Source organism: Littorina saxatilis, linkage group LG17, assembly GCF_037325665.1.
Source record: "Littorina saxatilis isolate snail1 linkage group LG17, US_GU_Lsax_2.0, whole genome shotgun sequence".
NCBI lineage: Eukaryota > Metazoa > Mollusca > Gastropoda > Littorinimorpha > Littorinidae > Littorina > Littorina saxatilis.
The window spans coordinates 46,297,632-46,316,960 of NC_090261.1; the positions used below are offsets into that span (position 1 = coordinate 46,297,632).

The window sequence follows — 19,329 nt, forward strand, 5'->3', positions numbered from 1 at the left end:
TTACTTGCAGTTACTGGGTGACAAAAAAACACAAAAACGAAACCAACACACACACACCCACAAAAAAAAAGGAAAAAAAAAAGAAACCACCACACACACACACCCAAGTAATGGCAACCCGAATGTCCTTGAGGAAATTGCGCAAGGACCCTGAGCAATACTTTACTTGCACTTACTGGGTGACAAATAAAAACACACACACACACACACACCCAAGTGATGGCAACCCGAATGTCTTTGAGGAAATTGTGCAAGGACCCTGAGCAATACTTTACTTGCACTTACTGGGTGACAAATAAAAACACACAAAAAACACACACACACACCCAAGTAATGGCAACCCGAATGTCTTTGAGGAAATTGCGCAAGGACCCTGAGCAATACTTTACTTGCACTTACTGGGTGACAAAAACAAAAAAACAAAAAAACCCACACACACCCAAGTAATGGCAGCCCGAATGTCCTTGAGGAAATTGCGCAAGGACCCTGTGCAAGTAAAGTATGTGAACAAATCTATAGCGTATAGCTGCATCATGTTGAGAGGTGGAAATGTTTTGCTGATTTTGTTCAGAAGATTGCCGTAGGTTACACTTTTACGGAATGAATTCAACGAAATATGCCATCTCTATGCAGCCAGGATGTGGCTTTTGGCGTGTTTTGAAGTTGTGAGATGCTCGTATTCTAAAAAGATGTACATGATCGTTTTGACACGAGCAGGAATGAACACCGTCTCGTCCAGTTATAATTCCAAAACTTGAACATTTACGGATTCATATGAAGAGCTTTATCACACACAAAAATGTGTACTTGTAAAGTCGAGTGATAGAACAATAAGATGAATAAACGACAGAAGGAAACGTTATCGCACGCACGAATGATACACACATCTTTCCTTCTTTTTGTCTTAGTTTTGCATACATTCTTGTGTGTGTATATAGACCAGGGTTGACGAACCAGGACAGCACATTTAAAAGAGTGTTTTATATCAATCAATCAATATGAGGCTTATATTGCTATTTCATATGTTACGTGGATTTCCATTGGTCAATTGGGCAAAACTGAGCTCAGTGCAAAAGTGATATCGACGACATTTCCGTCGATATCAGTTTTGATATCGACGACCTCTTTATTGCTTCCCCACTTCAAAAACAAAAACACCTAAATTTAAAAACAAACAAATATATATGAAAATGTAATTATCCCAGAATTTAGTTGAGCAAGTGACAAAAGACTTTTTGAAAGGAAAAACATTTTAAAATACTGAAAAGTACAAGAAAAGAGTGAACAAAAAGAAATAATAATCAGAGGGAGGGGTATGGAACAGCCAAAACTGAGACAAATACTTTTGTAATTTCTTTACAGTAAATACAAAATGTCCAGAGAATTAGCAATATATCTAACATTGACTGACTGTGTGATGATATCTTCTGCTATTGGTCTGTTTCGACATTGATATCAAAATCTCGACCTACGGTCCGTCAATATTACCCAATATTGATGGACTGTGTGATGATATCTTCTGCTATGGTCTGTTGAGACAGTAATATCAAAATCGAGACCGGAGGTCGAGATTTTGATATCACTGTCGAAACAGACCAATAGCAGAAGATATCATCACACAGTCAGTCAATGTTAGATATATTGCTAATTCTCTGGACATTTTGTATTTACTGTAAAGAAATTACAAAAGTATTTGTCTCAGTTTTGGCTGTTCCATATCCCTCCCTCTGATTATTATTTCTTTTTGTTCACTCTTTTCTTGTACATTTCAGTATTTAAAAATGTCTTTCCTTTCAAAAAGTCTTTAGTCACTTGCTCAACTAAATTCTGGGATCATTACATTTTCATATATATTTGCTTGTTTTTAAATTTAGGTGTTTTTGTTTTTGAAGTGGGGAAGCAATAAAGAGGTCGTCGATATCAAAACTGATATCGACGGAAATGTCGTCGATATCACTTTTACAATGAGCTCAGTTTTGCCCAATTGACCAATGGAAATCCACGTAACATAAGAAATAGCAATATTGGGTAATATCGCGCGTTTTCCGTGGATACAGTTCTAAGCGCAGGGATTTTTCTTTTTTTAAATTTTTATATAACATAGATGCATGAAATAGTCACTGAACCTGCCGTACTCCACTGAGTTATTCATTCCCTTAATTGTATTCTTGCAACAGAATTATAAAATAAAAAAAAACTTTCACGGACAACGCGGCAAGTGTAGCCTACTGTTCGAGAGCTTAATGAGCACCCTTGGGGGTTCTGCTAGGTACAGACAAAATATGTCACTGTCGCCGAGGGTGTGTGAGATGCTGATTTTGTAAGTTGTTATTCTTATGGGGTTAAGAAGCTGAAAAATCACGTGCGGTCATCGTGGGGAAATTTACGGTATTGTCCAGTACAAAAAAAGGAAATCCAGGTGTTGTGGCGTTGTTTTGTCGCTTGCGGTGATGTTGTTGTTGTTGTTGTTGTTGTTGTTGTTGTTGTTGTTGTTGATGTTGTTGTTGTTGATGATGTTGTTGATGATGTTGTTGTTGTTGTTGTTGTTGTTGATGATGATGTTGTTGTTGTTGATGTTGTTGATGTTGTTGTTGTTGATGTTGTTGTTGATGTTGTTGTTGATGTTGTTGTTGAAGATGTTGCTGTTGTTGTTTGTTTGTTTTGTTTTTTTGTAGTCGGGTTGTTGTTTTTGTGTGCTGTCGTTGTCGTCGTGCTATTACAGTTGGGGAAACAATTGTTTAAATACAGAAAACTATATGGCTTGCTGTGTGATACCAGGTTTACACGATTTAAAAAAAAGTATTCGAATCTTTTTAATCTGTTTATCCTACATTCTGTACTTGCGTGCCTTCTACCTCAAGCATGTGTCATTGAGGTAGGAGTGTAAAAATTAAAGACTTATTTTTTTGAACCTCTCTTCCAAAGTAAAATCTCTGACGTCAACAGCGAAATGGAGCGCAAACAAGACGCCACAACAGAAGTTTTGGCGTCACGAGTAAGTTTTCAAAATTCTTGCAGAAGAAACAACAAAGTGTTTAGAGAATGAAGTTTCTCTCGGCGACTTTATCATCATGAGCAGTGAAAAACTACTTCTAAGGATACTGCTAAGCTGTAGTTTTTAGTTATCACATGGAATAAAAAAAAAATTTGCTATTCTGTTCCGTTGAAAACCAAATCTTGGAAATTAATTTAAATAAAAGCCTTTTTTCCATTCCTGAGGCCTCCTCTTTTTCTTGTCCTTCTTGGCGCGTACACTTAGTTCCTCAATGCCCCATAATCTGAAGGACCGGACAGCTCAGAAGATTTTATTGATTTTAAAAGAAATGCAGGAATACTACGTTAGAAATAGCGGTTCATCTGGTTTCCGTGGAGCTAATTACGTAGCCTAATTATGGAAAATCTTTCTTTACTGAGATGCAGCTGGGACACAAAAAAAATTAAAACAAGTCGCGTAAGGCGAAAATACAATATTTAGTCAAGTAGCTGTCGAACTCACAGAATGAAACTGAACGCAATGCCATTTTTCAGCAAGACCGTATACTCGTAGCATCGTCAGTCCATCGCTCATGGCAAAGGCAGTGAAATTGACAAGAAGAGCGGGGTAGTAGTTGCGCTAAGAAGGATAGCACGCTTTTCTGTACCTCTCTTCGTTTTAACTTTCTGAGCGTGTTTTTAATCCAAACATATCATATCTATATGTTTTTGGAATCAGGAACCGACAAGGAATAAGATGAAAGTGTTTTTAAATTGATTTCGACAATTTAATTTTGATAATAATTTTTATATATTTAATTTTTAGAGCTTGTTTTTAATCCGAATATAACATGTTTATATGTTTTTGGAATCAGCAAATGATGGAGAATAAGATAAACGTAAATTTGGATCGTTTTATAAAAGAAATATTTTTTTTACAATTTTCCGATTTTTAATGACCAAAGTCATTAATTAATTTTTAAGCCACCAAGCTGAAATGCAATACCGAAGTCCGGGCTTCGTCGAAGATTACTTGACCAAAATTTCAACCAATTTGGTTGAAAAATGAGAGCGTGACAGTGCCGCCTCAACTTTCACGAAAAGCCGGATATGACGTCATCAAAGACATTTATCAAAAAAATGAAAAAAACGTATGGGGATATCAATCCCAGGAACTCTCATGTCAAATTTCATAAAGATCGGTCCAGTAGTTTGGTCTGAATCGCTCTACACGCACGCACGCACACACACACACACACACACACACAAACACATACACACACACATACACCACGACCCTCGTTTCGATTCCCCCTCGATGTTAAAATATTTAGTCAAAACTTGACTAAATATAAAAAGAAAGAGTGCGGCGACCTAAGCAAGACTACTGCATCAATAGGTAACATGCGCCTTGAGTCGCCTTGTGTGGTGAGATACGTGCGCGATATAAATCTTCGACATCTTCGTAAATAAAATAAATAAATAAATAAATAAATAGACGAACTCTTTCGAGTTTGTATGGGTTGTGAAAGAGGGAATACTCAAGCTTTTATTGGAGCGAACCTTCCACAAATGCTGCTTGTCCACGTGTTTCAGACGCATCTGTCGCTATAGTGACTGGCCTATTAAGTCACGTCAATAAAAGCAAGAGTGTTCACTCTTTCACAAGAGAGTTATTTCTGAACATCGTCTATTACTCCTCCGGAAATGTTTCTCGTCGTTAAGAGGTACATTCCTTCTGGTGCATGCGACCATGTTCACCATCGAATACCAGTTTTGTCTGTCCCTGAATCGAGAGTCTGTATGCTTGTGCTCCCATTGATACTGAATTTCGAGGCAACAGAAAAACAAGTCGCGTAAGGCGAAAATACAATATTTAGTCAAGTAGCTGTCGAACTCACAGAATGAAACTGAACGCAATGCCATTTTACTCGTAGCATCGTCAGGCCACCGCTCATGGCAAAGGCAGTGAAATTGACAAGAAGAGCGGGGTAGTAGTTGCGCTAAAAAGGATAGCACGCTTTTCTGTACCTCTCTTTGTTTTAACTTTCTGAGCGTGTTTTTAATCCAAACATATCATATCTCTATGTTTTTGGAATCAGGAACCGACAAGGAATAAGATGAAAGTGTTTTTAAATTGATTTGGACAATTTAATTTTGATAATAATTTTTATATATTTAATTTTCAGAGCTTGTTTTTAATCCGAATATAACATATTTATATGTTTTTGGAATCAGCAAATGATGGAGAATAAGATAAACGTAAATTTGGATCGTTTTATAAATTTTTATTTTTTTTTACAATTTTCCGATTTTTAATGACCAAAGTCATTAATTAATTTTTAAGCCACCAAGCTGAAATGCAATACCGAACCCTGGGCTTCGTCGAAGATTACTTGACCAAAATTTGAACCAATTTGGTCGAAAAATGAGGGCGTGACAGTGCCGCCTCAACTTTCACGAAAAGCCGGATATGACGTCATCAAAGACATTTATCAAAAAAATGAAAAAAACGTTCGGGGATTTCATACCCAGGAACTCTCATGTCAAATTTCATAAAGATCGGTCCAGTAGTTTAGTCTGAATCGCTCTACACACACACACACACACACACACACACACGCACGCACGCACACACGCACGCACATACACCACGACCCTCGTTTCGATTCCCCCTCGATGTTAAAATATTTAGTCAAAACTTGACTAAATATAAAAATGAGATTACTTTTTGTTATCTAGCGGCCAGAAGCGTCTAAAAGTTTGTCCATACTGTTAGTCTGATTTCGGCAATGAATTCAATAGAAACATGACTTTTTCATTATTTAAAAAAAATAATCATAGATGACTGTAAAAAGAAGGTGACTCAAAAAGAACATGCCCAACAGAGGACCCTCTTCCCGACTTAGCCCAGTTCATAGGACAGTGGAACCCTCTTCCCGACTTAGCCCAGTTCATAGGACAGTGGAACCCTCTTCCCGACTTAGCCCAGTTCATAGTACAGTGGAACCCTCTTCCCGACTTAGCCCAGTTGATAGGACAGTGGAACCCTCTTCCCGACTTAGCCCAGTTCATAGTACAGTGGAACCCTCTTCCCGACTTAGCCCAGTTCATAGTACAGTGGAACCCTCTTCCCGACTTAGCCCAGTTGATAGTACAGTGGAACCCTCTTCCCGACTTAGCCCAGTTGATAGTACAGTGGAACCCTCTTCCCGACTTAGCCCAGTTCATAGGACAGTGGAACCCTCTTCCCGACTTAGCCCAGTTCATAGTATAGTGGAACCCTCTTCCCGACTTAGCCCAGTTCATAGGACAGTGGAACCCTCTTCCCGACTTAGCCCAGTTCATAGGACAGTGGAACCCTCTTCCCGACTTAGCCCAGTTCATAGGACAGTGGAACCCTCTTCCCGACTTAGCCCAGTTGATAGTACAGTGGAACCCTCTTCCCGACTTAGCCCAGTTGATAGGACAGTGGAACCCTCTTCCCGACTTAGCCCAGTTGATAGTACAGTGGAACCCTCTTCCCGACTTAGCCCAGTTCATAGGACAGTGGAACCCTCTTCCCGACTTAGCCCAGTTCATAGTACAGTGGAACCCTCTTCCCGACTTAGCCCAGTTCATAGGACAGTGGAACCCTCTTCCCGACTTAGCCCAGTTGATAGTACAGTGGAACCCTCTTCCCGACTTAGCCCAGTTCATAGGACAGTGGAACCCTCTTCCCGACTTAGCCCAGTTGATAGTACAGTGGAACCCTCTTCCCGACTTAGCCCAGTTGATAGTACAGTGGAACCCTCTTCCCGACTTAGCCCAGTTCATAGTACAGTGGAACCCTCTTCCCGACTTAGCCCAGTTCATAGTACAGTGGAACTCTCTTCCCGACTTAGCCCAGTTCATAGGACAGTGGAACCCTCTTCCCGACTTAGCCCAGTTGATAGTACAGTGGAACCCTCTTCCCGACTTAGCCCAGTTGATAGTACAGTGGAACCCTCTTCCCGACTTAGCCCAGTTCATAGTACAGTGGAACCCTCTTCCCGACTTAGCCCAGTTCATAGTACAGTGGAACCCTCTTCCCGACTTAGCCCAGTTCATAGTACAGTGGAACCCTCTTCCCGACTTAGCCCAGTTCATAGGACAGTGGAACCCTCTTCCCGACTTAGCCCAGTTCATAGGACAGTGGAACCCTCTTCCCGACTTAGCCCAGTTCATAGGACAGTGGAACCCTCTTCCCGACTTAGCCCAGTTGATAGTACAGTGGAACCCTCTTCCCGACTTAGCCCAGTTCATAGGACAGTGGAACCCTCTTCCCGACTTAGCCCAGTTGATAGTACAGTGGAACCCTCTTCCCGACTTAGCCCAGTTCATAGGACAGTGGAACCCTCTTCCCGACTTAGCCCAGTTGATAGGACAGTGGAACCCTCTTCCCGACTTAGCCCAGTTCATAGTATAGTGGAACCCTCTTCCCGACTTAGCCCAGTTCATAGTACAGTGGAACCCTCTTCCCGACTTAGCCCAGTTCATAGGACAGTGGAACCCTCTTCCCGACTTAGCCCAGTTCATAGGACAGTGGAACCCTCTTCCCGACTTAGCCCAGTTGATAGTACAGTGGAACCCTCTTCCCGACTTAGCCCAGTTCATAGTACAGTGGAACCCTCTTCCCGACTTAGCCCAGTTCATAGTAGGGTGCGTCTCAGAAACTGAACCTTTTGTGTGTGCCATAATCAAATTAGCCCACAATTGAAACATACTGAATTTTAAATCATGATATTGGTATTTTTGAGAAGTAAAATGAATAAAGAAATAGTACAAACAAAACTGAGTATTTTGCATGATTATTATGAAGGTTGTTTTGTGAAAGAAATGATTGGATGCGTGAAAAATGGAGGTCTGATCTGTGACATGAACCATCAACTAGTTTTGCACCTCACTACAAGAATCATTTAGAATGTCCAAGGACTGCTATTCTTGTTATGTGTGTTTGGTTTAAGTGTACTTGACAGTTGAAATGTTATTTTGTCCACAGAATTGTTTTTTAAACGAAATTAATCGCTTGAAAGTTTGCCATCACTGTCGTAACATAGGTTTCCACACGCGTGCAACAGCAACAAGTCCTAAATTTGAACTTTAGAATTTGCATATTCATCTTCAACACGATCTTGACATGAAAGGGCATAGAAAATCGCTAAGCTAAATGTTATTTAAGTATTATTTTCTCAAAATTGCATCTGCAAACTAAGTTGAAAGTTGCGCAATATGACATGCTTCTTCAAAATTCAGTTACGATGGTGAACGGTTTTGCAAATAATGTTCAGAGTTTTGAAGAAAGATTAGAACTATTTTGCGCGTAGTGACTTAGAGGTGCGGGTGACTACGCATGCGCAGTTACAGAGAGAAATAGTTCAGCTTCCAGCAGCGAAGAAAGATTTCGAGAATGTTTCCGAAGTCTGTGATTTTGTTACGACAGTGATCAACACCCAAGGTTCTTGAGAAAAGGTGAGTTTTTGCTGCTATGATATTCTATGAAGTGAAAAATTAGGCTAAACATTTGTTAATAATAGTTTTTCTTTCAATTTCACCTAGTCAAAACTTGACTAAATGTTTTAACATAGAGGGGGAATCGAAACGAGGGTCGTGGTGTATGTGTGTGTGTGTGTCTGTCTGTGCGTGTGTGTGTGTAGAGCGATTCAGACTAAACTACTTGACCGATCTTTATGAAATTTGACATGAGAGTTCCTGGGTATGATATCCCCGGACGTTTTTTTCTTTTTTTCGACAAATACTTTTGATGACGTCATATCCGGCTTTTTGTAAAAGTTGAGGCGGCACTGTCACACCCTCATTTTTCAATCAAATTGATTGAAAGTTTTGTAAAGCAATCTTCGACGAAGGCCGGACTTCGGTATTGCATTTCAGCTTGGTGGCTTAAAAATTAATTGATGACTTTGGCCATTACAAATCTGAAAATTGTAATAATTTTTTTTTATATATAAAACGATCCACATTTACGTTCATCTTATTCTTCATCATTTTCTGATTCCAAAAACATATAAATATGTTATATTTGGATTAAAAACAAGCTCTGAAAATTAAAAATATAAAAAATTATGATCAAAATTAAATTTCCGAAATCCATTTAAAGGAACGGTAAGTGTCAATGTTTTCTTTAATTGTAAAAGTTGTATGTTCAATGGAATGGCATTGGTAAGTCTGAACAAAATAATTACTTTATTTTGTTTTTAGCCAGTGAATGTGGATGCATCAAAATCTTGATAGACATTAAACAAATTCATGTTAGTGAAACTAGTACACATATTGCATCAATCTTTAATTGAAATCGCAGGTACTTGCATGTTTCAGGTGCAAGAGATTCGACCTGATGAACTGGTGGTAACGTTCCTTCGAAGGAAACCGGAGGGGAACTACTATTGCTTTCCAGGGATCGATGATATTTCCTTAGTCCCTACATCTGATGCAACCATGATTCGTGACCCCACCTTCAATGCCAGGGGGCATTATTTCTTTTAAAATAAATTAATTAACTGCAAGTGGCAGTTCTATATGTAACCAATGCCTTTGGTTTATTGTCTTAACAATTGAATGAACCACTTTTGAACATTTGCATTCTTCATGTCAAACCTTATAATACATGTCTGGTTGTTCGTTTCCGAGTTACGTCGGTGATGAACTTTTCATTAATGTTTCTCTTTTTTGGGGCAAAGTTTGCTTGATTGTGTCCAGCTTTTTTTCTTTCTGTTCCTGTTTTAGTGTTTGGCATTTTACCTAAGAAGAATCTGGTTGCAAAATCAGCTTCATTTAGTAAAGTTTGTGGGAAAAAGCATAACCGTTTCTTTGTTACAAAAGTGATGTTTCCATGTTACATCGGTGACCATTTTGCATTCTTTTGGGATAACTTTCTAACATTTTGTCTTAGAGCAACAAATCTTTGTATATATGCTATAAGACTGAATGAATGCCATGTATCAACATGTTCTGATCAGGATATCATTAATTAATTTTCATTTTTGTATTGAAATTTTGACGAATGCATGGAACTTTGAAAAAAACCATTATTTTGTTGTTTGCATGTAGTCATTTCATATTGAACTCTATAATGGCTTGTGATTCAACAATAATAACTGAATAAAAGTCGTTTTCAGCCTTATAAATGCAGTTTTTTTGTCTTTTATTGTTTCCATGTTACACGGGTGATTTTGCACACATGGTCCAAATAATGCTCAATATATGGCAAACTAAAGGCAATGTTATATGTTTTCTTGTTTAAACTGAAAAGGTACACCCTGAGAAGTGTGTAAATAGTATTATCAAAGTTTTCTGGGAAGATTTTACTTTTGGTGATAATGTCACAAACAGAGGACGAGATTCTGAGACGCACCCAGTACAGTGGAACCCTCTTCCCGACTTAGCCCAGTTCATAGTACAGTGGAACCCTCTTTTAAGACCTCCAGGCTCCTCTTTTTAATACCCTGCTTTTTACATTTAGTCAAGTTTTGACTAAATGTTTTAACATAGAGGGGGAATCGAGACGAGGGTCGTGGTGTATGTGTGTGTGTGTGTGTGTGTGTGTGTGTGTGTGTGTGTGTGTGTGTGTGTGTGTGTGTGTGTGTGTGTGTGTGTGTGTGTGTGTGTGTTTGTCTGTGCGTGTGTGTATGTAGAGCGATTCAGAGTAAACTACTGGACCGATCTTCATGAAATTTTACATGAGAGTTCCTGGGTATGATATCCCCAGACTTTTTTTCTTTTTTTCGATAAATGTCTTTTATGACGTCATATCCGGCTTTTTGTAAAAGTTGAGGCGGCACTGTCACACCTTCATTTTTCAATCAAATTGATTGAAAGTTTGGCCAAGCAATCTTCGACGAAGGCCGGACTTCGGTATTGCATTTCAGCATGGAGGCTTAAAAATTAATTAATGACTTTGGTCATTAAAAATCGGAAAATTGTAATTAACATTTTTTTTTATAAAACGATCCAAAATTACTTTTATTTTATTCTTCATCACGTTCTGTTCCAAAAACATATAAATATGTTATATTCGGATTAAAAACAAGCTCTGAAAGTTAAAAATATAAAAATTATGATTAAAATTAAATTTCCAAAATCGTTTTATAAACACTTTCATCTTATTCCTTGTCGGTTCCTGATTCCAAAAACATATAGATATGATATGTTTGCATTAAAAACACGCTCAGAAAGTTAAAACGAAGAGAGGTAAAGTAAAGCGTAGGGGAGACCGGGGCTAGTCCGCCTACTTTTATGCTTTTGGTAACTGGCGAGTTTGATGAACTAGAAGACTGATTTTTTATTTTACTTCAAGACAAATGTGTAGCTGATATCAATGTGCAGACAGTTTTTATGTGCGCATGAACATTTGTTGTACATACTGCTTTAAGTAGACCTACCCTAACGTAGGCGAACTTGCCCCAAGTCGGGGTAAGTCCGTCTACAGGGTGGGGCAAGTCCGCCGCTCTCATCCCATAGTAGGTACAAGACTAGTAGTGGGCAAGCTTTAGTGGGAACGCTTTTTTAATTCCCTTGAATATTTAGGTTCAAAAATGCCAATGACAAAATACGAAAAAAATGTAACACAAAATTACGTTAGGGTAGACCGGGGCTAGTCCGCCTACTTTTATGCTACTTTTATGCTTTTGGTAGCATAACTGGCGAGTTTGATGAACTAGAAGACTGATGTTTTTATTTTACATCAAGACAAATGTGTAGCTGATATCAATGTGCAGACAGTTTTTATGTGCGCATGAACATTTGTTGTACATACTGCTTAGGGCGAACATGCCCCATGACAAATAGGCGGACTTGCCCCTGCACGGGCAGGCAACTCTAGTGCCAGATAACGAGCACAACATGGGAAGGAAGAAGCAAAACTTTCGTCAGAACTCGACCTTAATTAACGCACTTTCACTCGACACCAAGACTAAGTATTTGTTCTCAGAGGTAATGCATCAAAACCTAAGTCAACTCCTATGCATTCATGTTACAAAAATGAAGAAAAACACTTTTTGTGATCTGTACTCACGATATATGGGCGCGCAACCTCTGAACTTCTGCAGGATATGGCGGGAAGAAGGGACACCACTCCCACATGGTGTGAATGACTAAAAGGTGGCAAACGTAAGAATAAACAGACAAAGACGGATGTGCCCCGGGGGCGGACTAGCCCCGGTCTCCCCTACTATGCAGCACAGCGCAACCGCTACCGCGCTAAACAGGCTCGTCACTTTCACTGCCTTTTGCACTAGCGGCGGACTACAGTCATTGTGAAAAAATGCAGTGCGTTCAGTTTCATTCTGTGAGTTCCACAGCTTGACTAAATGTGATGTAGTAATTTCGCCTTACGCGACTTGTTCAGATTGTCTGTGCATAACCTCTGTAAATGTACCCCCATTTTACGACTCTTCTTTTTAAGTGTAACCGTGTGCCGAAACACTACGATCACCTCGGGAAGCGAAGTGCAATCAAACAGGATTGAAAATGTTAGGGCTAATTTCTTAGCCCTATAAAAACTGTTATGCAAACCCGAAGGTTTCCATGAACATACAGACAATCGGAAACCACCAGACCCCATCACAAACAGAATTCTACAATCCACTGGTGTTGACTTTTAAAGGCCAACAACTCGGGTGCAGAGTCTGCTGTGAAAGGACCGGTAGCCTCCCCTGTCACATAAGACTTGAATTTTTCAGATTTGTTGGAGGCCTTTAAAGGCGGGTTCCACTGTAGGCCCAATTGAGAGCAACACAAATCTAGCTTACCAAAGGCCAGCTTGTAACGCTGCACGAAGAACTTGCACAGTGCTAGTGGTTCCTTAGTCTCGTCGTCTTCAGTTTCGCCGTCGCAGGGCGCATCCTTGCTTTCAACGGGTGACACACTCGAAGGAGTAGCGGCCCCTTCTTTGCGTAATACGCCCCCGTTCTGTGATGACGTGGAGATGACGTCATGCTGTTTGTTCACGTAGTCGTGGTTGTCCATGCCAAGCGGGATGATGCCGTTGTTGTGGGTTTTGTGTGCCGAGGCCGTGAAGAGGCTTGTGGAGGTCGGCGCTTGTTCGAGGGCGTGTACCTGATGGAGATGAGACAAACACTGTGTTGTGAGCCTGGTTTCTAGTCTCACAAGCTACGGCGGGGGATGGGGTGAGGGGGGGGGGGGGGGGGGTGGGGGAAGAAGGATGGGGGAAGGGGGAGGAAGGAGGGTGGAGGTGACGGGTCATATGATTGGCCCTTTTGGTTTCAGATTTCAGATTTTCAGGTTTTTAGTTCAATCTCGGGTCCCATGGAGGCACGCAGAAAACAGTTACTGTTTACATTACACACAAAATATCAAGATCACACTATAATTTAACTTCTTGACAAACAACAAAAAGACAATTGATAATTAAATCCCGGACAAGAAGAAGAAAACGAAAGAAATGCAATACCCCTGCATCTTTAAATACTACTGGTCAGTATTTAAAAAAAAAAAAAGAAACAACAAAAATACACACACTTCAACAATACTTTTTTCCTTGTAATTGAAAATTACTGATTAAATTGCAAGGAGTTCGGACGTTGCCAACGGTGATATTAAGTACAACGAGGGAAGATAAAATATGAACGAAGCCTCATCATAATTATCAGAACGCGGAGTTTGCTGCAAAAGGAATGCCAGTTGTTTTACGAGACGCATCGCATTGTTCAAAACTAACGAGGCGACGAGATGGTCTTCTCTGTAATTGTTCGCATTGCTATCCCCCAACACTGTGTGCGTGTGTGTGTGTGTGTGTGTGTGTGTGTGAGTGCGTGTGTGTGTGTGTGTGTGTGTGTGTGTTTGTGTGTGGGTGTGTTTGTGTGTGAGTGTGTGTGTGTGTGTGTGTGTGTGTGTTCGTGCGTGCGTGAGTGCGTGCGTGCGTGCGTCAGTCATCAACAGCTTTACCTTTCCCGACATTTTGAATTTCCTCCTTCCCTTCGTTGCGCTCACAAATCGGATGTTGTCTCTGATGTGCTCACAAAAGAAATGTTGTCTCTGATGTTCTCACAAATCAGATCGCTTTTCTGATGTGCTTATTAAACAGATCATTTCACTGATGTGCTCACAAATCAGATCGTTCCTATGATCTGCTCACAAAACTGATCCTTTTTCTGTTGTGCTCACAAAACAGATATTTTCTCTGATGCTCTCACAAAGCAAATCTTCTCTCCGATGTGCTTATACAACAGATCTGTGCACGCGCTGCTTCCATGTGGAAAATCCCAACAGTCTAAAAATCACTAAATCACAGCCATAGCAGCGAGGACAATCTCAAGGGAAAATCACTAAAACATAACCAGTTGAACCGGTAATCCATGCGAAAACTCAGGAGCCTAAACTGCACATAATATTACTGTTCGATAGAGTCGCCTGATATCGATTGCATGTAGCTCGTGATTTGGCAGTATTTAAGAATTCCGAGCTCTCTTATCAGGGGAAAAGCCTCGTTTCGTTATGAGTTTGTTTTCTAACATGGCAACTACGACATACTCGTCATTCTCAATAGGGTGGGTGGTTGATTGTGAGTACATAAGGGAAGAGTGGTTGATATCTTCCATTCATAATGGTGCATATGATATCGGTTGAATTTACCTTGAACCTTTGGCAGTATTTGAAAGTGTCATTTCGTTACGACTATGTGTGTGTGTGTATGTGTGTGTGTGTGTGTGTGTGTGTGTGTGTGTGTGTGTGTGTGTGTGTGTGTGTGTGTGTGTGTGTGTGTGTGTGTGTGTGTGTGTAGGTGGATGTGTGTGTGGATGTGTAGGTGGGTGGTTGTATGGCTGTGTCTGCGTGTGTCTGAATGTGTCATTTTCCATGAGCTTATACGTGTTTGTGTATCTGAGTCTTAGTGCGTGCCTACCTTTTCATCTGGTGCCTGCCTGCCTACAGTACATGCCAAAGTGCATGTGTATACATATCCACTCTTCTCTTATCTGTTCTTATTGTGAAATCACCCAGGGTGTGTTAAAAGCGAATCCCCCCTTTAGCTGCACACTATAGGGAAGTGAACGTGCAGGGGTGTGACTGTCCTAACATGTGCCTTCTGATAAGACGCCTATCCCGGCGGTGTCAAAGTCCAACCCTGGCGTGACTTCATCAATTTCCTCCTTCTGTTGATCGGTTCTCTTTGGTCTTTTTAATTGTGTGGTTTTTTTTTTTTACCCTGACGTGTACAACTTTTGAAACTTTGTGAGACTACGGGTCAGGGAGTACTTGTGGTTGGTTGCTTTTTTCAAAGGAAGTCGACAAATTCGGATTAAAAAGAAGAAAGATACAAACGCGCGGACGCGCGCGCACGAGCGCGCACACACACACACACACACACACACACACGCACGCACTCACACACACACTCACGCACACACACAGACACACACGCAGAGGCATAAAGTGTTCAAGCCCAATAGACAAAATAATGTAATATGAGGACATATCAGCTTACTATACACACTGCAAGAGGAGTTACTTGACGAGAAGTCTTTGTGGCTTTTGAATTCAAATATCGCCATTGTACCCGCCACATGGTACACTGCCCCCCCCCCCCCATCCCCCCCCCCTCATCCATGTACCCCTCTCCTTTAAAAAAAACCCATATTAATTAAGATTACCCCTCCTCCCCGTTGTTATAGTTCACTTTTACAGATGCTCATTTCATAAACTCTGTAAATTGTATACCTCCTCTAGCGTAAGACAAATAAATGAAGCGAAAATCTCAGAAAGCGTTGGTTGTAATCAGTCTCTGGCAAGGTGGTCAGATCCGTAAGGAATAAGCCGTTTGCAAGCATTCTTTGTGGCTCTTGGCAGATAGACTGGTTGCGACCAACGCTTTCCCATAGAAGTTGTCACGTCATTTATTTGTCCATGTTACACGTGTCCTATAAAAAGACCTGTCGGTTGATGTACTTGCCCTACCATATAACCACGTCATGTCCCAAATAGACACAAGTTCTGGTGACGGAAAAAACCAAGTGGTTTTTTTGTATTAAACGTTCCAGTATCTTGCCATTCTTGTTTTGGGTTGTTGTTGTTGTTTTTTTCTTTTTTACATTTAGTCAAGTTTTGACTAAATGTTTTAACATAGAGGGGGGAATCGAGACGAGGGTCGTGGTGTATGTGTGTGTGTCTGTCTGTCTGTGTGTGTGTGTAGAGCGATTCAGACTAAACTACTGGACCGATCTTTATGAAATTTGACATGAGAGTTCCTGGGTATGATATCCTCAGACCTTTTTTTCATTTTTTTGATAAATGTCTTTGATGACGTCATATCCGGCTTTTCGTGAAAGTTGAGGCGGCACTGTCACGCTCTCAATTTTGAACCAAATTGGTTGAAATTTTGGTCAAGTAATCTCCGACAAAGCCCGGACTTCGGTATTGCATTTCAGCTTGGTGGCTTAAAAATTAATTAATGACTTTGGTCATTAAAAATCTGAAAATTGTAAAAAAAAAAAAAAAAATTATAAAACGATCCAAATTTACGTTCATCTTATTCTCCAACATTTTCTGATTCCAAAAACATATAAATATGTTATATTTGGATTAAAAACAGGCTCTGAAAATTAAAAATATAAAAATTATGATCAAAATTAAATTTTCGAAATCAATTTAAATTTATTCCTTGTCGGTTCCTGATTCCAAATACATATAGATATGATATGTTTGGATTGAAAACACGCTCAGAAAGTTAAAACGAAGAGATGTACAGAAAAGCGTGTTATCCTTCTCAGCGCAACTACTACCCCGCTCTTCTTGTCAATTTCACTGCCTTTGCCATGAGCGGTGGACTGACGATGCTACGAGTATACGGTCTTGCTGCGTTGCATTGCGTTCAGTTTCATTCTGTGAGTTCGACAGCTACTTGACTAAATGTTGTATTTTCGCCTTACGCGACTTGTTTTTCTTTTTTGGGAATCAGCTTTTTTTTTTTTAATGAGATATTAGGGCTTAAAAACGGAAATGCTTTGGGTTCTTGACTTTGGAACGTTGGCAGTCTATCAGTTTTAGGAGTTCTAGCGTAAGACTCTCAGATTTTTGTGTTACGAAATGGTGGGAGGGGGGAGAGGGTGGTAGTCACACTGTAGCATGGCAACCGTTGAGCACTGAACATCTTCGCTGCATATCGAAAGGGTATGCATGCTTGAAAAAAAGAAGTTTATTTTCTCGTTGACAAATTTCCTGGTGATAACACGGGTCTGGCGATCATGATATTTACTCAGCTATGTTCGGTCGTGATTAGCAAGCTCTTGTGTTTGATCAGGCTCGTTCGATCGTTTAGTTGAAGGCCGGGCGGGAGTTTGCATGAGTTTTATGTGGGCTATAGCTCATGGAGATAGTAATCATGACACAATAGACATCATCATCATCATCGTCATCGTCATCGTCATCGTCGTCGTCGTCCTCCTCCTCCTCCTCCTCCTCTTCCTCCTCCTCCTCCTTATAATCATCATCATCATCATCGTTGTCGTCTTCGTCATCGTCATCATCATCATCATCATCATCATCATCATCATCATCATCATCATCATCATCATCATCATCATCAAAGTCGTCTCAGTAACATCATCGTAGTCGTCATCGTTAGTGCCCTCAGCATCAAAGCCATTGAAACTGCTAGCAACATAGCTGATTTCCTTGTCGTCCACGGTTTCGCATTGCCATAATGGTTAAAGGGACCTTAAACAAAAAAATCACCTTGACGTTTTTCGTTATCATCGCCATCTTCATTGTCGTCGAGATCCGCCATTAAAATGTCTGATTTCATTGCTCTCTCTCTCTCTCCCAATGTTGTGCCATTAATAGGATAAAACAAGTACACGATCAGAACACAATTCTTTCTTTGCACTCAAAACACCTATCACACGTCGCCATGGTAACTACAGATGAAAGCTCAACAAAACGCGAATGAAATATTCATGAATCGATGCGGGTTCACGTTCGTTGCTTTGCGGAAATAACATGCTATGATTATATTTCGTGCTGGTTCTCGTTTTAAAATTAACAGTTTGCCAGTAGCAGAAAAACACACAGATAGACTAACATAAAGGCAGACAGACAGACACACGGACACACCAACCGATACAGATGGACAGACAGACAGATGGATACACACACACACACGTCCTCCTCACACTCACGCACGTTCACGCACGTACACACACACACACACACACACTGATATATATACACACACACGCACGCACACACACACGCACACACACACACACACACACACACACACACACACACACACACACACACACACACACACTATAGTAGTACCAAGTGTAGCATGATAGGACAAGGTCCTCCAACAAACATTTGGCAGCATGACCTTTTGCTCCAGGAGCGACATGCCCCGGAGCAAAATGTCCTGCTCTCTTTCGAGGAACAATTTATTTCATTAAATATATATAAAAAAAAAACTGTCCGAAGGAAAATACGCATGTGCGACATTTCGTTCACGTCAAGAAGAAAAGAAAAGATCCTGGGCGCTTCATGCAAAGCTGACGAATTATCGATTTTGGTTGTTGTGTTTGAATGTACTATGTATTGAATGAACTCAAACCAAGATATATTCCTGTGTAATGCACGTGGTTGAAATAAAATCGTATGTCTTATGTCTTATTACAAAGTTTGATATAATTAATTTGAATAAAAACAACACAAAAAGCTGTCACGTGTTTTTTTAATTATTGCTAGGCATATAATGGAGTCGTTGTTTTGTATTCAAATAGACGGGTGCTCGAAAAATATTAAAGTCTCGTTAAATACGTGGTTGTTTACGCAATAGTTCACTCGGGAAGGACTAAGATAGATGTACTTTTTAATCGAGTTATAACTGAGAATCAAAAACCAAAAAAAGGATAAATTGTTTGAACATTTAATTTAGGACGAAACAAAATATTCACAAGAACGTCGACTTATCGTCCTTTGCATCGTCCATTTTGGGAGCAAACACTTTTTCTGAATAAGCCTCCAGAGGTGAACATTTGACACCAGTTCTGTACTGTACGTGACCAAAGATCTCTTTAAAAAAAAGAAGGTTTTTCATTGTTTATCTAGATTATTTTGGTTTTTAGATTCTAAGATAAGTCACAGCATCAGTTATCATCGATTTTTGGCTGTTGTGTGTCTTGTTTGTCACCTTTAAAGGCACATAGGCCGAAGTTTTTGTGATTTTTTCGTTTTGTCCTAAATTAAACATTCCAATACTGAATGTAACCCACAGAGTGATGTAACCCTATGTTTTCCCCCTCGGAACGTTAGCAGTCTGTCTGTTTTGGATTTAAATATTCTGTTTGAAGAATGAAAACGGCAGGAAAT

At 40.1% G+C, this 19,329-nt stretch overlaps 1 protein-coding gene across 2 annotated transcripts in view; it reads right to left on the minus strand.

The window, feature by feature from the left end:
• LOC138953443 (protein dispatched homolog 1-like) overlaps positions 1 to 19,329 on the minus strand; it is a 49,792-nt gene that overhangs the window by 22,581 nt on the left and 7,882 nt on the right. Inside the window, exons 1-2 of one of the 2 annotated variants that reach the window (XM_070325252.1) lie at positions 13,915 to 14,496; positions 12,759 to 13,065 (exon numbers count right to left, since the gene is read on the minus strand). In XM_070325252.1, the coding sequence (XP_070181353.1) occupies positions 12,759 to 13,065; positions 13,915 to 13,926 (319 nt within the window). In that variant the 5' untranslated portion in view covers positions 13,927 to 14,496. Of the gene's footprint in view, positions 1 to 12,758; positions 13,066 to 13,914; positions 14,497 to 19,329 lie in introns of those variants that run through there. The other variant, XM_070325251.1, reaches the window with a different exon arrangement.